Raw genomic sequence first — 24,793 nt, 5'->3', positions numbered from 1 at the left:
ACCTCTCTTGCCATTCCATGCTCTCTTTCCCTTTGTTATTTTATCTTATTGTTTATTATTTCAGACGTTTTATACTTATTCAGCCTTTCTCTCTCACTAGATGTAATATCCACTGGACTTTAATAAACGCAAGGACAGGGATTCCTGTCTGTTTTGTGTACTCGTGCATTGGGGCGAAGGTCAGATTCCAAAAGATTATACAATAACTGGATAGTTGAGAAAATGGACACAAGGGGTGAACCTCTCATTCTAGAACCTTGGCCAAGAAATACAGCTGTTGCTATAGAGGGTTTTAGGAAGGGTCGAGTCAAGGTTTTCCAAGGCAGGAAACTTGTTCATTTCTAAAGAGAGAGTTGAAAACGATACAGAGAACACAATGCTAATAGTTTAAAAATCTGGGCGTGTGTTATTAGTTCATGTGTGAGTCTGTAGGCTCGAGTGGCTAATTTCAGAAGAGGCGTGCAAAAGCGATAAAGGAGGAAGGGTTCTCTTTATGTTTTGTTTTTCCCCCGGTTCTTTTTCGATAAGAATTTAATTTTTGCTTAGGGTAGATGTTTTGCAAAAATCAGTGTGTCTTTTTGGGGGAGGTTGTGAAGCTGAGTTTACTGGCCTGTTTTTGCGCTGAATCTTCTACTCGCAGGTTACTTGGCTTCTTTGGGCCATCCCTGGGTATTTGGTGGAACCCTCACTGACGTGATGAAACAAGGGTTTGCAAAGGTTGTGGGTGGACCACTTGAATGGCATCTGATACTGACTTTCATGCATAAAACAATGTTTTGGTTCCAGAAGGGTAAGAAGTACAACAGGTAGCATTTACCTGCCATATATTCAAGGGCCGAATGACACAAAGGCACAAGAGTGTAATGTAGTAGATTTAGTTCCATCATTGTCTAGTGTTCCATTTTGATTTACTAACATTCTCCTACTAAAATGAAGATCAGCTATAATGAAATGAAGTTTAAAATAAGGCAGAGCTTATGCACCTAGTTAAGTATTGTCCTTAAAGTTTGTCACGTTCCCTAGTAATACAGTTTTTATAAAAACTCTGGTGCTGTTGCTCAGCACACTTTAGACTACCCTGGTGTTCTTACCAGAGTTGCTTAGTGTACATCACGAGGAAGTTACCTCTTTACTTCCTATAATCGTATGTTTATAATCGTATGATTATAATCGTAAACATACGATTATAGGAAGTAAAGAGGTAAGTTGAACTTAAATAACCAACTTAAATTGAACTTAAATAACCAATTGAACTTAAAGAGCCTAATTGAACTTAAATAACCAACTCGGTCACCAGGCTTAGTTCTGGGTGAGCGCTGGATGTTTTCAAAAGCCAAATCTCCGAGATGACTACTGATGGTAACATTCAGAAGAATGTGTTATAGATATTTTAAAATCACACAGCTCCTGCATACATTTAGCAGGTAGACATTGCCGTCAGTAAAGGTAGATGACCTAGGAATAGAGAGGAATAGATTATACATTCTTTGACTTCCCTTTTTCTTTGTCTTTCTCTTTTTTTTGTTCCCAAGTTCATTGCGGAGTTGACTTTTGGCTTTGACAGCAGACCAGGTGCAGGGCAGTGGAAGGCCAGGTCCCACACATGTCCAGTGTAGCCAGTGGTTCTGCTAAGTGGGTTTTCATCCCCAGAGGCATGCAAGTTTATTTGTACTTTTTGTCAGAAGCCATTGCTGTATATTTTATTACTGGACTGCCATAAATTTAAGTAACTAGATAAAAATGCACTTTGGAAATTATGGCATTTCTCTAAAAGGACTTGGTGCTAAATATAGGATCTAATCTCATTTCCTTATGGGTAGTAGATACTGAGTAACGGTTTGTCCAGTGAAAGAGGAAGGCTATAGATATTTGTGATTTCTGGTATAATTTGCTTAATATGTAGTTTGAGAGGTGAAGGATATATGTGAAATGACTTAGAAGTTCTGATACTGGCTGGTAGCAATGGCAGAGTGGTAAAAGCACCTGTTGAACTTGGGAATAAGAAACCTTGTCTTCTGATACCTGTGACTTATAATTGAATTTCTGTCTTGCATTGTAGCCATATGTGAGGATGTTTTATCTATCCTAACCGACTCAGTTTCTTTGAGGAGAATCGTGTTGTACCAATCTCATGTCTCCAAGGCGGCATCCTAGCACAGGGCTCTGCACAGAGCAAGTATTCGATACGTTAGGTTTACCTGTGACATGCATGAAGGGAGGGGGTGACTACTGAACAGATTGTGGATCCTCCCTGCCCCCGATCTCTGCTGAAATTTGGGACTAAGTAGAAGTCTTTTATTAAAAATAAGAGGCCTGTAGAGGGCATAGAGGGGATAAAAGGTGATGGAAAAAGTAAGAAGAAATAAAAAGAAATAAAACCAGAAAAAAGTAAAATAAGATTACAGTAATCCATATAAAAAAAATAGGAGGCCTATTTAAGATTCTTCATTACTTTTCAAATCCTGCCACTCCTCCCCAAGCTGTCTGCTGTTTGAGCATTATATTTTACTTTAAAACCAAAAATTGTCTAAGTAAGGAAACAAAGCTGAAAAACTGAAATCCTGTTCTTAGTATGTTGTCAGGAGTCTCAGCTGCCTGACACATTTTGGCAGATGTCTCCTTCACCCCGCGGCACCCCTTTGCCTTAATCTTCCATAATTGTCATTAAAAATTGAGGAATAATAATGGTAGTTAGTGCTTTAAAAATGCCTACTGTGTACTAAGGCACCTTTCTAAGTACTTTGCAAATCTGAACTTAGATACTGTTATTATCTCCACTTACAGGTGAGCAAACAGCTGCAGAGAGGTTCAGTGGCTTGTCCAAGGACACAGCCCTAGTAAATGGCAGAGTTGGGTTCTGAACTCGGGCAGTGAGGTTCTCCTGACTCAGACTCTAGGCCCAGTGGCCTGGCAAGCAGATACTACACCGGGGAGTTGCCTAGCAGGGCTCACGCTAGTTATCTATCCTGCCCAAAACATCTTGCCACATTTTCTGCAACATTTACATTCCGTTCCAAGGCCCAGAATTCAACCAGAAGTTTCTAGTGTTAGAGATTTCTTTAATTAAAATTTATTTAAAAATCTCTTTGGGGAATGGTCAAAATGCCTAGAATGCTTTTCTCTGGAAAGTTTTGAGAATAGACCTAGAAATAAGAGGTGAATAATTTTGGAAATTTGCACACCGCCCCCCCCCCCCCCCACACACACACATACTCCTGCATTAATAGGATGGCCTAAGTGGGTGTTCCAATTTTTTGGATTTCATCTTGTAGGACCACTGGCCTCCCGTGGCCACCATTCAAAAATTATTATACAACCATAATGAGGGCAGTTTTGAAAGATTTTTTTTTCTATTAATTGAGATAAAACCATATGAGGTAAAACAATGAACTTACTATCATGTAGGATCAATATAATTTCAAAGAATGATACAAAAGCAAAAAACAAAAAAACACCAAACTGGTTTTAATCCCAAAATAAAGGAGAGCTCTTTAAATTGAATACATGTAGCTGATCAGAATCTCACCACTCTGTCTTTGATTTTCATTTTCCCGTACACCGGTGGACATTTCCCCGTGGGCCGACGTTTGGAACCCCTTCACTAGTCTTTGAAATGTGTCTTTTACCAGGAAAAGGGAATTTCACGGCCTCCTTTCCTTCTCCCTCTATGGCCCCTCTGGTTCTAGGATGCAGTCGCTGATCTGCAAACCCACCCGCCCTTTATATCCTGGCTCTGAAGCAATGAGCATTTTAAGTTACTAACACTAACATCTTTTAGGAAATGTGGTGCTGGGAACCGTCTTCCCGCTGTTCCTTCCCGTCTCCCTTTGTGGTTGTGACGGCTTCTCTCCAGCAGCGGGCCTCACAGGATGAGGTCTGCTCTTTGCATCCCTTCTGATTTCTGGGGAGTCTTGGTAATGATGCTGAGGGCTGCAGGGGGTTGGGGGGGTGATGTCAGAGTAGTGCTGTTATGAAGGTCAGAGGTCTATTCATTTCCGAATGTATTGGCCCCAGCGCATACACCTGCTGTACACGTGCACTGATGTAAGCGGTCGTGCAGGCAGGGCGCATCCTGTACAGTCGGGGAGGCAAAGGGTTACAGTAGGTGAGTAAAGATGTTTGGTTTTAGCTTCAAAGGAGAGTTCAAAACATGATTGAAAGGTGGGATGCTTCAGAAGCCGACCTGCTGTCCTTTCTCGTGGAGCCCTTGACTGTAATTATATACATGGCCCCCAATTCTTCTCTAATGATGTGCTTCTGCATCTGTAACTGCCCCACCTCCCCCCAGCGCCTGTCTGTCTGGATGGTCCCACCTCCCCTCTCCCCTTCCACCTCGCCTGTGATGGACAGATCGGGAAGAGGGAAGTTCTGACCAGCACCTAAAATTTCTTTAGCATTTAGTTCGTTTCTGACTAACAAAATCGGAAGTCTTTAATTACACATGTAGAATATTTTCATTTGCCTCTTCCTCTAGAGAAACAGGAAAGTTTGAGAGTAAGAAACCCCATGGGTGGTTGACTCCTTGGTAAAACATTCAAGATGGGAAAAACAGATGTCATATTATTTTTGTCTTTTGTCCTAGAAAAATGGCAGCAACGAAGTGTTCTATATTTAAACCTGCTTCTATTCAGAACCGCTTCCTTCTCACCCAGAGGCGGTGGAGCCCCTGTCCTCGGTGACCTGCTCCGCGGCGCCTCTGTCCTGGGAGGGCTGTTTAAACCGCACCACTGCGGGGCCACCGGCACGTGCGCCGGGCCCGGTTCAAAATAAGGCTGTTCATTGAGCCCTGGAATTAGGTCGGTGTTTGAAACTCGAGGCATCCTCAGGCTGACTCGTGTAGACTCCGGGCCCCTGGTTGTAGAGATTGAGTTCAGTGGCGTATCCTGCCCGCCCCAACTCAGCAGAACTTCTGCAGGGTTCAGCCAGAGCCAGACCTGCTATGGGAAATGAGTTGAATGCCAAGCCGAAGGGAGGGAGTATGTTTGGTTGATTTTTAAAATTTTTTAAAAAATCGAAATGAAAACTAGTTCAAGAATCATCTTATTAGAGCAATGTGTGTGTGTGTATGTGTGTTCTTAGTCAGATGTTTAAATGTTAAAATGTAGCCATGCACTGCCTGCTAACTTAATAATAGAGAAGAAAAACAAGCATTAAGTTTACTTCAGATAATTTTCTAGTGTGCTAATCTTTACAAAAATTTGACTGCAGATTTTTCAGTCGGAGAGATTCCAGTCGGAAAATAAGCTACAGTTACTTTAAATCGAAGACGTATTTTGATAAGTTTGTTCTTGCTTCCTAAGAGGTGTGAGCTCTGGGAGGCTGTCTGTAGGCCCGGTGATAGATAATGCATTGTTCTGAAGGGGAATCCTTATGCTGACTCTCGGAAACAGGAATTATGGACTGATTTAGACACGATAGTTTTCTTATTTGTGCACAGGGTGAGTTTTTAGTTACAACTGAAGTGTTGACTTTTCTGAGAAACTAATCTTCACAAATGAAACTGATCTGCACAGATGGCTGTTTTCCCCAGGGCATGACAAGGAACACAGCGCCTAAGGTGTGTGTGTCCTAAGGTGCTAAACGAATGCTGCTCACTCAGTAATCATAAGAACTACCTTGCGCCTCTTCATTGCCCCACTCTTGCGTTCTCCTCAACGAGAGATAAACTCTTTGAGAGTGAGGATCACGTGTGGCACTTCATCTGTCCTTTAGAATTTATGAGGTCCTTTCTACCTTCTTCAACCCCTCTCCCCTGAAACGTGACTGCTCTCAGGGTTTTCCAACACCAACCTGAAGTAGAGAGTCATTGGCCAAGAGTGTGCTCTGATGAACTCAGATGTCCACTTTGTAATTTTCATGGTTAATTTAAGAGGTAATTACTTTATAATTACTTTTGTCTCAAGTTTAGGGACCGTCCAATCCCCGCCCCCTTTTTTAAAATCCTCATGCAAAGATATTTTTTCCATTGATTTTTTTTTTTTTAAGAGAGAGTGCAAAGGAGGGAGGGAGGGAGGGAGAGAGAAACACTGATGTGAGAGAGACATTAATTGGTTGCCTTGTGTATGCGTCGTGACTGGAGTTGGGGGTCAAACCTGCAACCCAGGTACGTGCCCTTGAGTGGGAATTGAATCTGAGACTTTTGGTGCGTGGGCTGACGCTCTAACCAAGGAACCACACCAACTAGGGCAACTCCCTTTTTAAAAAAGATATAAAGAATGCCTTTTCCAGTGGAAAACTCGAGGAAATTTTAGGCAAACAGAATAGCTTGAGTCTGTACCTTTTACTTCTGGAATTCCTTACCCATGTGTCTGGCTGAGATACAATGCGTAAGAACCCCAGGCTGCATTGTAGATGACCAGTAATAGAATCACCAGCATTCCCTGGGTTTGGCATGTGAATGACATCACAGCTCGGGCTTGTTTTTCTTTCGGTGTAAATTAGTAAGATCAGAAACAGCCTTCACAGGATTATAATTTGAGAATTTTACTGAGAATCGTACGTACACTCCTTGATGGGTTCTTTTCTTACATTTACCTGAAGTATGCGATGATGTAACTAACCCCCTGGGCAAGAAGGACTGGGGTGTCACAGGACACCCCAGCAGTGTAGTGATTGGACATTTTGGTTTTAAATGCTCTGTAGCTTTATTTACAAAGATGTGTTGGGTGCAGAGGCTGGTTTAAAATAAGATTTTTTGCTGCTCAGGTTGATAGAAATTAAATGATTTGAATCGGGGAGCTGATGGACTGGTATTCCCTCTCCTGCCCCCTTTCAATAGGGGCAGGAGGAGAGTGGACTCATTCTGTTCCCTGAGATGATCTTAAATACTACTTTTAAAGACTCGTATCTCTTAAGTGTTTATAGTGGAAATGTACCTGTGAGACCCAATGACTTGAATTTGCTAGTCCTAGGAAGGGACTGTTGGTCTGGTCTGCCACCTTGTGGCCTTATACAGGATTGTCTCACCCTATGCAGGTAGGAGTTTCTTTCCATCCCTCTGGACACCAAGATTGAAAACACATCTCCTCCTTTCCCTCCCTCCCTCCCTCCCTCCCTCCCTCCCTCCCTCCCTCCCTCCCTCCCTCCCTCCCTCCCTCCCTCCCTCCCATTTTCCCAGGAGTTTTCACTTAAGTCTGTGCAACCACCAGCCCTGTGGGAATGTTGCCCTTCTCTTTCTTTGCACCCAGTGCATTCTCTGTCTGTTGCTAGATGCAGAGATTCCAAAGGGGTGTAAAAGGAAACAGAGTAATTTTCTTCAAAGTGTTTATTGTCTGGCTGAGGATGTAAAATGTGAACCCCTGTAAGTAAAGTGACCACATAGCACAGGTGAAGGACCAGGTGAGTGGTACAGGAGGTAAGAGGTTCAGTGGCTCAGAAAGGAAACTGTTGCTGCGGATGGAGACTTGGAGGGGTACCTTTCCCCAGGGCGAGATGAAGGGGGAGTGTATTTTGAAGTGACTTTGTGTTAGGCTGGACCCAAAGATTGCTGGTCATTTGTATGCAAAGGGTACCAGAGATTGTTGGTGTTCGGGCTTTATTCAGAAGCCAGCCTGCTGAGCTTTGGAAGCAGGTGGTCTTGGTGGTGGTGGCAGAAACGGCACCAGGCATTACACTGTAGGGTCAGACCAATCTTGGTTCTTGAGTTCTGGCTAGGAAAGAATTCAGAGTCAAGACTCAAACTATAAGAGAAAGTTTATTTAGAAAGTCGCAGAGGTAGAAAAAGTGAGCTGTAGAAGAAATGGGCTCAGGAAACAAGTGACAGAGGCAAAAGAAGGCCCTTGGAGTTTAGGAGAGAAGATGGTAATGGTGGGAGCCTGGGGGTAAGAGGAGGGGGAGGGGAAGGCAAGGGTGTGCTTCTGCTGGGTCCTCCATCCTAAAGGCTTGTATGGATGGGGAATTTAGGGGAGGTCCCAGAGATGGATCTTAATAGAATATCCATCAGCTTTCCAGGCGGATCCTTTCATGGTCATGGTCTCCACTGATTGGTTGGTGCTGGGGCAGGAGGTTATTAGTCAATGCAGCCGCTCCTGAGGTCAGCCGTGGTGTTGCTGGTCTGGTTTTGGTGCTTTTCTGGGCCTGGAGCTGAAACACAACTGAGGCCTAGATGTACTTGATTTGGGCCAGACTCTCATTGTCCTGGGGGCTTAATGCTTAAGGGCTATTCTCTGGCCCCCTTGTTTATGCCCTCAAAATTGTCTACCACATGACTAGCAACATGCCTGGGGGAGGAAAGGTCATGGGAAGGTCCGAGCCTCATGACCAGCGATATGTAAGGTCAGGGGGTCTAAAGTGCATGACCAGCAATATGCTAGGGGAGGAAAGGTTGTCCTGGCGACAGAGTCCTTGCTTTCCCTGTTTAGCCCCTTGCTAGTCACCGGGGGCTTTCCGCCCTGGTGACCTTCAGTACCTGGCCCATCGTCCTTGCTCTGCTCTTGTCTGCCTAACTGCCTACTACAGTTTGATGTGATATGCTTGAAACGATGCTGACGGACCAATATGTGCTCTGGAGGCAGTAGGCCCCTTCTGCCCACCAAACCCGATAGGACTGCTAAAACAGACACTTTAGGGGCTCTTTATATGCTTTCTATAAATAATTCATTTAACTTTTTTTGGATAGAGAGGTTCATATATGAAAAGGGTAGATTGATTTGTAAAAATTCTGATGTATATACATTTCAGGACTATTTTAAGTTTATGTTCTTGGTATTACTCTGTGCTTGTATTCATGTAGCATAGGTAATAAGATCAGCTACCATTTTTCAAAGGTCTGTATATGCCATGTGTCGTTATGAAACTATCATTTTAGCCACACAGCCAAGCATATTATGCACCGTGATTGGTGAGCGTAGCCTCTGTAACACAGCCAGGGTCCCACCCCCTAGCTGTGCCGGGCATCAGGATGTAAGCGGTGCTCGATTGTACACCAAAGCTCATAGTCTTCCCATTAGCCGTCTTAGGATAGTTGTTTTATATGTTTTAGTGTAGAAGAACTTGGACCTCCCAAATAACAGTTAAGAGGGTAACCACCACAGGCAACAGGCAAAATGCAACTTGCAGACTCCCCACCTCCCAGCTGCCTCCCCGGCCGGCTGTAGTCATGAGTTTGAGCCTTGGCTATTCTAGCATTAAACTCCTTTCAAATAGTGTTCAAGGCGCAAAGCTTTTAATTACTTGCTAGTGATCATGAGCCAAGAAGGGTAAATTATTATTATTATTATTATTATTAATTTTGCAAGATAGCATACGTGGGCCTCAGTACAGTGCCTGGGCCCAAGACTGCTGTTGCTTAAGAAAAGTCTTTCTCTTCCTCATGTTTAAAGCCAAAGGCACTTACCAGCTAGGTCTCCATACGCCTGCTGATTGTAGCACAGTCGTGGCCTTACTTTCTTTGATGATTGAAATAGAATCTTTTTAAAGGAATCTTTTTTTTTTTTTTTTTTTAATTTTATCTAGTAACTAGAACACTGTACCTTTTGACCTCTTTACTTCTAATTATAGTTAAAACACTTAGCTTCATTTATAAAGCAAACCCGTTTCAAAGGAAGAGCTAGATATGTTTTTCCTCATGGTACAGTCCACTGTCTACGAAGACTATAGGGAAGGGTGGTGGGTGCACCTACAGCAGTCGTGGGCAAGGAGAGGGGAGGAGCACTTATCTCCTCTCAGCTCACCAGTGACCAAAATATGCTGTACATTGTTAGGGAATCCCCGATGCTGGTAAACAAGTGAAATTAAAAGCTAGTTTTAAGTGAATTAGAAGTTTGGTGTGAGGCCTGTTACCTTCTGAATGAGTCTCTGAGGAGACATTAGAGGAAGAGCTATCAATTCAGAGGTCATTCCCTCTGACTTCTCTCCCATATACCTGTGGAGTTCACAGACTCTGGGCAGGAGGGTTCATTAGGTTGTGAACAGTCAAGCTCCTAAATAACATAGAGGATGCTTTGGGATTTTTGTACATACTTTACATTTGAGACAAAAAAAAAAAAGTCTTTTTCGTGGAAACCTGCATTTCATTTGACCTGCCGATATCTTTGTCTTCTGGGCTGCATTGTTTTTGGTAACTTTAATCTGCTTTCAAATAGGATGTGTTTTTGGAAAAAGGATGTCCTTCCTAGGCTAGAAGGAAAGGCTCATTGTTCTAAAAAAACACGACTTCCCGATTAGAGCAACATGTTCCTGTTTGTATTCAAGGCTAGGGAATTATTTGGGGAAAAATAGCTCATTTTTTATCTTTATCGTTGAAAGTATTACAGATGTGCCCCTTTCTCCCTATTGACACCCTCCACCCTGTACCCCCCCTCCCCTCAGCCCTTCCCCACACTATTGCCTGTGTCCATGGGTTGTGCATATATGCATATAAGTTCTTTGGTTAATCTCTTCCTCCCCTTCCCCCCTCCTCTCTGAGATTCGTCAGTCTGTTCCATGCTTCTGTGTCTCCGGAATAGCTTACATTTTTAAAGGGTTATTTAAAATTGTGATAGTCTTGCGAATTTCGTTTGTCTTGGGAGATGCAGTTGGGGAGGTTAGAGAGTTCTCAGTTTGCATATCATAGTTTCTTGACAGAAGTAGAAATTGGAACACTTTAGGTGATTTAACTCTCCAGTGGGTTTTCTTTCTCTATAGCCAAGATTGTTGAAACATAACTTCACTCTGTGAATATCTCTTGTTTGTGTAGAGAGAGAAAAAATTAGGATCCAAGAATATAACTTCCTGAAGGCCATACATTCCTTTCTTCCTCTTAAGAGAAAACTCTTTTCCTGTTTTATCTAAGTTACACCAAAGGTTACACATTTCAGGTTGCTTTGAAGAGCTAGACTTCCTCAGCACCTCACCCTTAAAGGCAATTCTGTACCAACTTGTAGAATTTAATAAAGGCCCACCGTTACGGGGAAGCATCTGTGTGAAAGGAGGGGTGGTGGTAGGTCCCCGGGCAGGCCTGGGCTGCTTCGCATGGCTCTCGTGCCCTCAAATCTTCTCCTGTACACTGCTGCTCTGTTTCATTTCTCTTGGTTGTGCTGCCTGAGATATCATATCACTTAGAGATTTTTTTGGACTATGGAAATGCAAATGCTGATGGACAGGTCCCCTGTGGAAGATTCAAGGGCCCCCACTGATCCCTCATGTCCACATTTGTGTTCAGATTGTCTTCATTTAATTTTTTGACCAGGGCACAGTGCCCCGGAATGAGGTTTGTGATAATGTGAGGCTGCTGGACACCCTGGGAGAGGGTAGAAAAACGAATAAGAAGATTCAAAAGGCTGTTTTTGCCTATTTCAAAAAATTGTCCAGTTCACCTTGACCCTAGGAGAAAAGAAGAAACCTTGTCTTCCTCTTTGCCTTTCATTGATGTTTACCTTAATTGCAACCCCCAGCCCCTGGTTAACCTCGTATTTGGCTACCAGGCTCTTTAGCTACAGATTCCTTCTTCCTTTAGTTTGCATTTCATTTGTTCATCTCTAGTCAAATGTCTTTCATTCCTCGGAGTCTGAGAGCAGAGATTTCCCGGGGCCTTTTCCATAGCTTCTCTGCTTTTCCTACTTACCCAAATCTGTGATGGTCACGTTCAGATCCCAGAGGGAAACATGACATTTACTCGTTTGTTCTCTGCCATCTAGGCATCAATTTCTCACCATTCCTTCTGTTAGTTTCTCAAGTTTAGACAGAATCCATCTGCCAGGCCATCTAATTCCAGCTAGATAATACTGCCTTCTTTCTGTGTAACAGATTCCTGCAAAATAATGTCTTCTCCCCCCTTTTATAAGCTCTTCCTGCCATAACCATTTAAAACAAGTTTCTTTTGAGACGATTTTAAGCGTAAACTCCGGACATAATTGTTGAATCCATTTAAGAAGTTTATAGCCTAGTTTAACATCTAAAATACGTGAAACAGCCCGGCCGGGCGTGGCTCAGCGGTTAAGCGTCGACCTAGGATCCAGGCGATCAGGGTTCGATTCCCAGTCAAGGCACATGCCCGGGTTGCGGGCTACAGCCGATCAATGACTCTCTCATCATTGATGTTTCTAGCTCTCTCTCTCCCTGTCCTTTCCTCTCTCTGAAATCAATAAAGATATATTTAAAAAAATAAAATAAAATACATGAAACAATGGCAAGGATTCCTGGTTGTGTATTGCGTGAATGGCCATATTTAACCCCTCACAAAAGTCATGATTATTTGAGGTGCGAATGTTTTATTTATGCAGCTACATTCATATAGATGGGAAAACTACATTTTCAGTGTGGCCATGCAGGAATGGTATGTGCAGTCTCTTGCGTCACAGTCTTAGTTTTGTAATATAGGCTTCTTGACCTCATGTCAGTGACTTATAGGTGACAAGACACCATTATTTTTCACATTCTTATTAACTAATAAACAATCTGTTTTAATTTGCAAGTTACGATTATACATATTGTTTTAAGATAAAGGTCTAATGGTGGAAGTTTTTGTTCGTAGATATAATCTATATAATCATGCAAATTATACATTCAAAGTTAAGTTCATGTCTATAATACGGACACATAACAGGTGTGGCTTAACTTACATGGGAAGGTGACTCCTGTACAACTATGAAGCTCCATAATACTAAGAAATAACAGACTAAAGCCCTGGCTGGTGTGGCTCAGTGGTTAGAGCGCCAGCCCTCGCACAGAGGGGGGTCAAGGGTTTGATTCCCAGTCAAGGGCACGTACCTGGGTTGCAGGTTCCATCCCCGGCCCTATCAGGGTGCTTGTGGGAGGCAGCCAATCGATGTGTCTCTCTCACACCGATGTTTCTCTCTCCTTCTCCCCCTCCCTTTCTCCCTTCCACTCTCTCTAAAAGTCAGTGGAAAAAATATTCTTGGGTAAGGATTAACCAAAAAAAAGGAGGGAGGGAAGAAGGGAAGGGGGGGAGGAGGGGAGAAATAAAGTGCCATGTGATCAAGGGACATGCTTTTTTTACTTTGATTAAGACTTCTCTTTACTTCTTTCTACTGCTTTCCCAAATGTACTTTTTTTGGTAGTGTAAATTTATTTGCTTCATGAGTGTTAAACGAATATAAATAGTCTTGTCTGTTTGCTTAGCTAAAAGAGTTGTAGGCGTCAGGCAGGTTTCAGTAGGTTGATAGGCACTTAAGGGGGAAAAAAAGTAAGACAGTATTAGATTCAGAATAGAAGCTGTTCAGAGACAGTAGTCTTTCTGTACTACTTAACAATTGCAAGTAAGATGCATATTTATAATATATTGAATAGCGTGTGAACTTTAGGATTATGCAGAAGGACATTTTATTATAAGCATTAAAGAAAACTCAGTGATCAGGATATTCTTATTGGCTTTCCCTAGGTGCAAATAGAATGTTATGTTTGGCATCCAATTGCTTCTAAAGAAGGGATTTATTAGCTTTAGGAATGTACACTTTGTTAACTAGATGATGGGAAAGGTTTTTTTGTTGTTTGTACTGAATTTATAGGGTCCAGTTTTAAGTTTCAGTCCTTAAATGGCTTTTAATAGACTTGTGGGAAACAACAGTACCAATGAATAAAATTAATTTATTTGAAAGTTGAGCACCACATTAAATTTCCAATATTGATAAATTTTAAATTGAGACAATTTAGAATTATAAATGAGGTGTTTTCCCCCCATTAGCACATTAAAAAATGTATATTATTGATTTTTAGAGAGGAGGGGAGAGAGAGAGAAACATCAATGTGAGAGAGATACATCGATTGGCTGCCTCCTGTATGCACCCTGACCAGAGATTGAACCCACAACCTGGGTGTGTGCTTTGACTGAGAATTGAACTCATAGTCATTTGGTGCACAGGACAACACTCAACCAACTGAGCCACATCAGCCTGGGCCCCCCTTAGCACATTCTAATATTATTTTTTAAATAATAGAAATATTTTTTGCTACAAAAAAATACTTTAGACCAAAAACCTTCCTAGTATACTCTTTAAAAGGTTTTGAATTCTTGAACTATTCCATGAATCATTGTCCCTATCTGTGCCCGTAATGTACGAAATCTGATGGCACATAGAGTTTGAATTGTTTTGAGAGATATTCCTAAGGCTCCAGACATGTTTTCTTAATAAAAAGAGGCATAGTTTAGCCAAAGTAGAGCATGCAAGTGTACACTAAAAAGTACAAAACATTGTCGAAAGAAATTAAAGGCCTAAGGAATGGAAAAATATCCCATGTCATGGATTAGTAGACTACCTGAATTGATCTGCAGGTTAAGTGCAATCCTTATTAAAATGTCACTGGCTTTTTTCCAGAGATTGGCAACCTGATTCCAAAATTCACATGGAAATTCTGGGCACTCAAAAGAGCCAAGACAGTCTTGAAAAACTAAATATCCATTCATATTCTTGATATCACAAACAGGATATAATGCTAGATATTTATTGGAGTCTTAAAATTCTTTGCTGGCTTGTCATATAAATGTGTAAACAGGATTTTGAATTTTTACCAGTTCTGAACTTTGACAAATAACTGAATGTTTATTCTATGTGTTGCAATATGATCTAGAAAAACAAACCATGACTTTTTTTTAAACAAAAACATTTAAACTTAAATACTTCTATATATAAGAAATGTCATTGTTGTAAAAATAGAAAAAAAATGAATTCATTCTCATTTTTCGGTGTAGTGATGAAATAATGTGCATTTTATATTTACTAAGAAAATTTTTGATTTAATCATAGTATTGGCAAATACCTATACTTTAAGTTGAAATGTTAGTTTTGGCATTTTACTGTAAAGGCAGAAAATAGATGATAAATAAAGAACAACGTTTGAGGATTTTATTTTCTTTAAGTTTGAGCCAATTTATTGTAATAGCTTTTATGTACGTCCCAAACGCAGTTGTAGTCGGTGGCATTTGCGTAGTTCAGCTTTTCTCTTATAATGCTTATTTTTAATGTCTAAGAAAACTTGTATTTAAAAAAACATACCTATCTTTCACTTGGTCTAAATATAGTGACTTAGTTTAGAAGCTCTTTTTCCTGACAAGCCTAATGATTCCTGTCCTTTTTTTCAACAGGATCTGGAAATAGTGTATTCCTATTTACATGGCATGGAAGCCTTATCAAACCTGAGGGAACATCAACTTAGGTAAGTCATTTTAAGATTAATTACAATGCTAGAATTTTACGTGATCATTTATTACAGTTAAGAAGTAGAATTAAAGTTAACTTACTTATGAAAACCCTGCTTCATTGAGCCCCTGTACTTGGCTTTATAAGCTTTATAAAATTGAATTCAGTTTTATGCATATAATAATTTTTTTACATTTGTGCCATAGTGATACTTTCTCTCCCTTCTACCCCTCTCCCTGTACCCCTCCCCTAAAATAATAGGCACTACTTGGTGAATATACCAAAAGGAGCATTGTTTGCCACCCTGGCAAATAAAAATCTACATCTTAGTGCTCAGGTACATAAGAAAAGAGAGAGTCCTTAACTGTTCAGAGAATGGTTAGGTTTATTATTTTAGTATGTTTTAGGTCTTCGTACTGTATTTATTGCATTAAATTAGCATACTCCTTTCTGGGAAACAGTTTATACCATAGTTGTTTTTATGTGGTCCACTCATAAATTTCACTTCTATTACACAGCTATAACCTTGTCGGTGGCTGTCTGGCTTCATATTAAAAGACTAAAAGATCTTACATAATTGATTCCCCCCCCCCCCCCAACCAGACCAGAAAATAAAGGATCTTGGGAAGATGGATTACATACAACTAGGGCATAGGGGGAAGGTTTTGTTTCCTCCAAATCTAGCTAGTTGTGAAACCAGCAGTTTTTAATTATGAAAGGAGTACTTTTCCTCTATAGTTCCCCTCTAATCTTTAAACACTAATTAACTTGTGAGCACATCAATTTCATATTTAGCTGTTAATTGAAAAATATGTCAAGAGGATTGAGTACTTCTAAAATTAAATTTTTAATGAAAATCGTTTAAATTAAAGTAGATTGTAGGTTAAGTGTTTAAAAATTCAGTCAAGTTTTATTAGAAAGGGCAAAACCACTGGGAATTTAGATGGCTCAAATTAAAGCAGAATAATTTTTAAAGTGTATAACTTCCATGATACATTTTTTTGATACCAACTATTCCAAGAAAAAAAATTAGTATCAACTGTCTATTTAATCAAAGGCAGTTAATCTTCATATGCAAATGAATGAGTTAACATGGAAATATAAATATTGATTCTCGTGCATAGAAAAGCACACGTGGATAATATTTAGATATAATGATTATACTGTATGTACAGTATATATAGTTATAAAATTATTTAGATAATAGGAATTCTATGTGATAGAAAAAAGAAAATTTTAATACTTCTTATGGGAATGTTCAAAATTACAAAAGTAGAGATAATGATGCAGTGAAGTTCTATCCACCGATTAACCAGTTTCAGAACTATCAATTTCCTGCTATTTCAAAGGTAAATTTTGATAAGAAACAACTGATTAATTCAAGGGTGTAGTTTAGTCTGTTTATACCTTAGGAAGTCTGTTTTGGAGACTATACAGTTTTGCTTGTTGGCATGAATTTACAGGGAGGAGCCTTTAAGATGTTTATCTTATTCTGCTTATGTTAAAAAGTCATTTGTTTCTCATATTTATGGAAAACATCAGCAGAAACTATCTTAAGTCCATTTTTAGAGCAAGAGCAGAGTACCCAGAGGAATAATAACAAAAAGTGAGGTTCACATAAATCAGTTATTTGGACAAACTGCTTTATAATAATAACTGTTTCTGGGAAAAATACATCGTATTAAGATAAGTTTCCTTTGAATTTTTTAAATAAAAGTTTTACCCGTAGGATTAAATAGAGAACAGTTAAGACTTCTACATACTACAGTTTTCCAATTTTAGCGGGGGGAAAGCAGCTCTCAGTCAAGACTTTCAGTCCGTTTATCCAGTCACCGGCAGTAGAACAGCATCAGTCTCCAGCTGGGAGGGAGGGGAGAGGCTGCTGTGCACTAACAGAGGCGTTGTGCACTCTGTAGCCCATTCATATGTCAGCAGTAAATGCATCCTGAGCAGTGCATCACACACTGTGCAACGTGAAGTTTTTCAGGTCTTCGCTTAAAAACTATGTATTTTTCAACACAATGTTATTTTTTTTAATGTTAACCCTCTTAATCCATGTGGATTAGAAGCAGCATGTTGGCCAAAGGGGAAGAGGGTGCTATGGTTAGGAGTGGAGACCAAAATTTGTAAAAAGCAGAGTAAGTGTCTAGAGCCAATCGATGCTGGAAACAAAGGCCTGCTGAACTATATGCAGATGTTCTTCAGCATTATGTGTGAGTGTAATTGATATTATATGGGTACTTTTAGGTCATCACAAAACAACTAAATTAGGGTTAGTATATTCTTTGGGAAGTTAGTAAAGATCAACATGCTTTTGATAAAACATTCCTACCAATGTTTAAGGATAAAACAACTTTTGGTACTTCTTTCATTTATTAGAATATTGTCCTATAGAAGATTTTATCATGACTTTTTTTTTTTTTTTTTTATGGCACCGGTTAAACTTATTTATCCAGTCAGCAGTTATTGGTTGCATGCCTACTGTGTGCTAGACACTGATGTAGGCCGTGGAGATACAGCATGGAAGTAGACCCAACCACTGCCATGGTGGAGCTTACATTCCTCGTGGGGCAGACAGGATTTAGGGCATGGATCCTTTATTCAGATGTGCTGGGCCTGGTACGAATGGGTGCTGGGCTGCTTTGACTTTCTGGTCAAAAGGAGGTAACATCTGAGCTGGGCAGGTGGGCAAAGGCCTCCGCAGTGTAGAAGGGTCTCAGATGCTCTGTGATGAGAACAGGTTTGAAGTACGAGAAGACAGGTGCCGTGCATAGTAAGAGAGACTAAATAATTACAGTGAAGTAAGTTTAGGGCCTTGAAATCCAGGAGTTTGTGTTTTGTTCTAGAGGTAGTGGAAATTAAGAGCAGAAGTATGAGGAGATCTGACTTAACGTTTGCAAAGAATGTCTGGAAGTTATGTGGAGCATGGACAATAGGTGAGCCAAAGCAGAAGCAGAAGCCTTCCTGTGCAGTCCTGGGAAGAGATGATAGTGGGACAGTTGTGGCTCTACTAGGTTTTTACAGGGGACATGGTGAGCTTGGGCAGTTTTGGAGGATATATTTTGGAAACACATGCTGGTGGAAAGATGGGATGTGAAGAAAAGACAGGAGTCCTCCAGGTTTCTGGACTAAGCAATTGGATACTGATTGTGAGAAAGCAGAGTTTAGGGGAAGAAGTTGAAGGTGTGTTTTGGACATTTTGAACGTGAAATAGCCATTACTCAGCCACTGGCTACATAAGTCGGCATTTGACGAGTGGGTATCATGGTGAGAGGTTAGGTCTGGGGCGTTGCTGCGGAAGGCATCGGTTTATACCTTAAATTTGAAACCACAGGCTGGTGCAGAGGAGAAGAGGGCTGAAGGGTCCCTGGAGGTGATAGATAACCTTTAGAAGTCAGGTAGAGGGGTGGAATAGGGGCAGAATCCAAATGAGACAGAAAAAGTGACTAATAAATTATAAGAAAAACCTAGAGACTGAGGACAGGAAGCCTAGAGAAGATACTGCTGTAAGGAGAAAGGAGCCATCAGTGCTGCGGAGACGTGGAATTAAGATAAGGACCGAAAGGATTTAGATAGCACAGGATGCTGACAACTTTTTAGAGCCTTTTGTTTGGAGTTTCAGGAACCACATGGTGAGGGAGTGGGAAGAGGGGGAGAAAATGAAGATAGTGTATAAACCACTCTAAAGGGAGAATTTCTGTCGTGGGAAAAGCAAAATGTGGATAATAGCTGGAGTGGGATGTGGGATCAAGAGAAGTGTTCCCCTCCCATAAAGAAAGCTGTATGTTTAATGATGTGTGTTCAAGATTCAGTGCTGCCTCCTGGCGTCATGATGTTCAGTTTGGAAGTTTGGAGTAAGGGGTTGAGAGGGCTAAAAGGATCGATCTCTAAAGCAGGGCAGTGGTCACAGAAAGAACAAACAGAAAGGGTACCCAAGAGAGTTGTATTCAAGGGGAAAATCAAGCGCGTGTCGTGTTTATTGGACTTAGCAAACAGAGAAAAGAAAGATGGTGGGGGGCTGGTCCCAGTGTTTCATAGACTGCAGACTAGCAGCCTCATTGACCAGAGTGCAGGTGCTGTTGAAGTAGTCCCCCCCTTTTTAAAATATGTTTCTATTGATTTCAGAGGAAGGCAGAGAGGGAGAGAGAGAAATATCGATGATAGAGAATCATCTTTCGGCTGCCTCTTTCATGTCCCCTACTGGGGATCAGGCCCGAAACTCGGGCATCTGCCCTGACGAGGAATAGAACCATGACCTCTTGATTCATGAGTCAACACTCAACCACTGAGCCACACCGGCCAGGCTGAAATATTCACTTTTATAGCCAACTCTTTCTATGTACTATTTCCTCCCCAAGGAGACATGACATCATCATTGTAGTCTCTTGCATTTCTGTATTTTGGGGACATTTTACTGCTTTTTGAAGATGCTGTTCTTCAGGTACTTTTGAACATTTAAACATCTATTCATGTTTTCTATAATTTACATAATTTTTTCCCTCAGGGATGAAACATAATTCTTCAAAAGTTGTAAAGCCTCCATTTAGTCATTAGTCATAAAAATAATGAGTTAATAAAAGCCTGCTTTTGTCTGAAATTCCATACTGTTAAGTAACATTAATGTTGAGGTGCGAGTGACGTTATCACTTTTTTAAATTAGTAGGTTTTCCTTTCTAAGGTTCCCTCTCATTTTCTGTTTACCTTAGAGAACATTAATCTGTCCAAATGTCATTTACAAAGTATAAAAAACACATGCAATTCTGTTCCCTATAAGATAAATGTAGCGAAGTTGAGATCTAACAGAATGTTTTTTCCTAGCATTTCTTTACCAGATTTTGTTTTATTTTGTTAACCTAGGCACCAAAAATATTCATCTTGAGGCTAGTAAGCGATTGTGACAAGCTATAAGTAATCTTAACTTTCTAGACTACGTGGCTCATTTATGTTTTTAAACTATTAGTGTGGCTTTTTTTCCATGACAAATGTTGAACTCGTGTCTTTATTTCTTTTACAGGTTAATGTGTGAAACTGTGAGATATGAAAGACATGAAGCAAATGAAGTTTTATACTAGTAGGTGTTTCCTTTTTCTTTGTATGATGTATAACGCAGTGACCAAAGACTTTCCTTAAAGAATCAAAGCAGTGTTAGTAGTAGCTTGCTCTGTCAGCCTTACCTTATTTTGGCATTAACTTATTTTTCATAGTTTAGAAATGGGAAACATTTCAGCTTTTTCCTGATGTAAACGTTTACAGTTCTTTGCTGATAACTTCGGTAGCTGTATATCTCTCACGTGTCATTCGAAAATATTTCACATTATGGAGTATTTTGGCATTTTTATCATTATGAAATAAGCAGTAGTGTAGAGTCTTTTTAACAGAACAAAATATATATTCCCACAACCACACCAGATGAAATGTAAAGGTAGCATAAATATCCTATTTTCACTTATAATCTTTCAGAAACAGAAAAATAAGATGCCCACATCTCTTGAGGCATAGTTTCTTTTTTAAATAATACTGATTTTTTTCTAAGATGTGTAATATATTTCTTGAAAAAAAGAGAACTAATTTTTTTTTTAAATGTGATAAACATACAGTGGATAAATATTGTTAGTATATGTAAACTGTGACTTACCAGGCGTCATTTTGTTAATGATGTTTGCCTTGACTGACGGCTGTTCTGTTGACTTTCCTTCCTGTTTTCAAAACGGTTATTAAAGAATTACTTTCCATGCATGTTATAGGGAATAGTTATCTAAATAAACAAAACACAGCTTCTGCCCTCAGGCAGCCATAATCTCTGAGGGGGAAGTAGAAGTAGAATAAAAGAGAACCAACCACAACAAAAACTAACCCAAATGACTGAGAATATGGGCATGTGCAAGGGGCTGAAGGAAGTGCAAGGGAGGGCTTGAGGGAAACGGGGGGCGTCTCAGACAAGCGGCCCTTTGGACGAGGTCTCAAAAGTGTGTCCACTGGTCTAGACTTTCTCGGCAGGAGAAACAGTATGTACAGTAACACAGGGAAGTGAGGGGCCCGGGCTTGCTGTTCGGAACCTTGTGGCAAGGTTAGGGTGACTGGCGTGTGATGTGGGTCAGATTGATGAGCCAAGAGGCAGGCTAGTCATACTTGCTTGTGAATGTGTAATAAAATAAATTGGTCTCGATTCCTTAGGCGACTGGAAATGAGTTTTTTCCCTCTCAACTAACATTTTATTGTAGAAAATGACAGATGTTTCCAGTGTTAGAGACAATAGCATGACAGACTCCCATGTACTCCCCATCCAACATTGTCAATCGAAGGCCAATTATGTTTCATCTTTTACTTTTCCCACCTCCTTTGGGATAATTTTGATATGTATCTTTATCTGTAAAAGATAAAGACTTAAGAAGATCTAACCACACTATTATTATCCTCAGTCTTTAAAACATAATTCTTTATATCATGAAAATATTCAAATTCCTTTGTCTCAAAAAAATTTTTTTAACGGCATATTTATTTGAATCAGATCTGAGTATCTTTCTAAAGTCTCTTGTAATCTGTAGTTTGGTGGCCAGTTTTCAAGCAGCAAAATGACGTGACCAAATGCCTTTCAACCCCACTCATCCTTCAAGGATAGTGTCTTATCTGTGTCTGTATGAAAATGCGAAGGGTGGATTCGGTTGAGCGGATGGGCAGGCAGGTCAGTAAAGAGACAGTTGCCTAATCTGAGGGTCACAAGTGCTTGAACTGACTCAAAGATGGAGAAATGGGGAAATCGGGTGGGTTTTACAAAGACATACAGGTGGATACGATCAAGGATGATTCATAGGTTATAACTTATGAAACTTAATCATCTAGGGGCTTTTTAGCAGGAAATTGTAAATATCCATCTAGGACTTAAAGAACATACACCGAATATAGAAGAAGAATAAATAACCGAGATGTAACTGATAATGAGAAGGCTAACACCAAGGGCAGATGCTTTTTAGCACATTTATTCTTGAAGAAATTAAGCTGTAAATAACTTAGAATATTTGCTTTCTTTAGGAACATTTAAAAGCTATCAATGGAATGGGTATAGAGATGTCAGGGTTGGAAATCTCTGGTGAATATTATTGACACTTGTTGAAGCAATCTAGTGGTCCCCTCTGAAACATGGCTTTGGTAGTATTGATGGTGAGCTAATAACAAACATTTTACAAGCACACCCTATGCCCCATGTGCTCTAATAAGTGCTTTATATGCAGTAATTTATCTACTCCTTGTAGCTGTCTTGTGAGGTAGATATCATCACCCCAGTTTTACACATGAAGGGGCTGAGGTTTTGAGAAGATGCGGAACTTGCCCAAAGTCTCACTGCTCAAAGCGGGACCTGGATTCTGCCCCAGATATCGTGACTCTGCAGCCTTAGCAGTTACCCCACTCACCAGCATTTTCTAGCCTTTCCCATGTCTGTAAAAATGGCATCACAAAAAAATGATGGGTAGACCTTGAGAATATCATGCTAAGTGAAATAAGTCAGACAGAAAAACTTAAGAACCATGTGATTGCACTCATATGTTGGATATAAAACTGAAAGCAACAAATGAACAAAGAAGAAAAACAAAAACTCATAGACACAGACAACAATTATGGTGTTTCAGAAGGAATGGGGTGGGGGTAGTAAAGGGTAAAGGGGTAAGATATGGTGACAGAAGAGGATTTGACTGGGTGATGGGCACCCAATGTATCATAGAAATGTACACTTGAAACCCATATAATGTTATTAACCAGTGTCACCCCAATAAATTTAACTTTTAAAAAAAGAAAATAGAAAGAGGAAAAAAAATGATAATGCTTGTAGGCATGTTGGGATACGCACACCATCCTTCCCTGCAGCTGGCCCTCCAGTGGAGGGGTGGGAACTGAAACGCAGCAGCTGCTCTGCCTGCGTTATCCCGACTCCCTAACAGTTTTTATTTATTATTCATTTAAATTGAAGGTAGGTTACAGTGTCTTTTAATATACCTGGGTTTTGTTGTGTTTTATTTTTTTAAGTCAGTTTTAACAGTGAGTGTGAGCTGTGCAGATAACGCAAAGCCGTATTTTAGATAATCCTAAATTGAAGGCTCTTAGGCTAGAGCTGGTTGTAGCAATTTCTCATTTTTGACTAGTTAGAATTAGGTGACATGTTAGTGAGCAATGAAAAGTCTGTGGATATTCAGTTGGGCATGAGTTAGTAAGACCAAAACTTCAGAGACTAATTGTAGATTAACTTAATCAGATTCCTAGTATTTGGCCAATCTGGTGGAGACAGGTAATTGTATCATTTTCTTCTGTGATCCTTGAACAGACACGTTTCTGCTCTTACCAATCTGTGTAGGTGCAGTTTTGACAATTAAAGAGCCCTTGTATTTGTGGTGTATATAAATCTGTGATAATACCACCCCTCTTTTTGGGACCGGTTGCTGTTACCTCACGGGGGAAATGACCTGCCCTTCTTGTTTCCCCTTGGGCTTAAAGAACACAGTGTAGTCAGAATATCAAAGACATAAGACTTTGGTTTTACGACCAAGAGTTGATTATTCATTTTCCTTATTATGTTTGTGTGCTGGTGACTTCTAAGTCTATGGTTTTAATGATTTCACCAGGTAAATGTAATACTCTTTTGATCTACCTCTGTACCTCATTTTTCTCATCTATAAAATGGAACCAATAATAATAGTACCTACTTTTAGCGTTGGTGTGGGGATAGGGTGCAATACTTTGTATAAAGTACTTAGAGCAGTATCTGCGTAGAGAGTAAGTGCACAGAATGTTAGCTGCTCTCATCATTGTCAGACTCGTGCTTTTGATAATTTGCATTTTGGCTTCTTTTTTTTTTAGCTGCTTTAAACTTTTGTTAGGAAGGAATTACAGTAGTAATGCTCTGACTCCCTTAGTTATTGTTTTTGTTTGTTTTTTATTAAAAAATATATCTTTATTGAGTTCAGAGAGAGGAAGGGAGAGGTAGAGAGAGATAGAAACATCAATGATGAGAGCGTCCTTGATCAGCTGCCTCCTGCATGCCCCCGACTGGGGACTGAGCCTGCAACTTGGGCATGTGCCCTGATCGGGAATCGAACCGTGATCTCCAGGATCATAGGTCAATGCTCAACCCTTGAGCCACCCTGGCCGGGCCCTTAGTTATTTTTTAACCTACTCAACAGGATGACAAAAATGCTGTGTTAAATTATATTGAGATTAGGGGTAGAGTTGTGGTCCTAAAAAAATGGAATTTTAAAAAATTTAGAATTGCCCATTTAGAATCTAGTTGTATTTGTTTACACCTGAAAAATTAGATAAAATTAGTGGAACTTTACACAGTGGACAAGAATATAAGGTAATTTCTCTCTTCTTGTCATTTGTTATCTACCATATATGCTAGCTGTTTGGCAGGCTCGGGAATACTGTGGTGGATAATATAAATTCCTAACCTGAGGGACTTTAAGATACCTTTATTTAAGAATTTAATCTGAAATGAGTAAAATAAGTGTGTCCTTTCAGCTTTAGTTTTTCTTTAGTGGCCACCATTTGTTTAATGGCCACTCATCTGCACTGTTTCAGTTTAACATACAGTTACATTTAAAGTGCTAAAAATCTTTGGTTCTAAAGTCAACCGTTAAAAAACTTTAAGTGTACACGCATACCCACACCACAAAAATGTGCAACTCGGTACCTAAAATGCCCATTTCCCACAGATATGTCTGCCTAGATGC

The 24,793-nt window shown here is 40.1% G+C and overlaps 1 protein-coding gene across 6 annotated transcripts in view; it reads left to right on the top strand.

The window, feature by feature from the left end:
• The window catches only part of RAPGEF2 (Rap guanine nucleotide exchange factor 2), a 218,203-nt gene that overhangs the window by 53,607 nt on the left and 139,803 nt on the right, over positions 1-24,793 (top strand). For all 6 annotated transcript variants that reach the window (XM_087816523.1, XM_087816524.1, XM_087816525.1 and 3 more), the window contains exons 2-3: positions 15,020-15,090; positions 20,089-20,145. In XM_087816523.1, the coding sequence (XP_087672649.1) occupies positions 15,020-15,090; positions 20,089-20,145 (128 nt within the window). The remainder of the gene's footprint in view (positions 1-15,019; positions 15,091-20,088; positions 20,146-24,793) is intronic.

This window comes from Miniopterus natalensis, chromosome 4 (assembly GCF_054644295.1).
Source record: "Miniopterus natalensis isolate mMinNat1 chromosome 4, mMinNat1.hap1, whole genome shotgun sequence".
Lineage (NCBI taxonomy): Eukaryota > Metazoa > Chordata > Mammalia > Chiroptera > Miniopteridae > Miniopterus > Miniopterus natalensis.
Note: the sequence above shows the minus strand (reverse complement) of the source record. Positions and strands in the feature narration are given on the sequence as shown.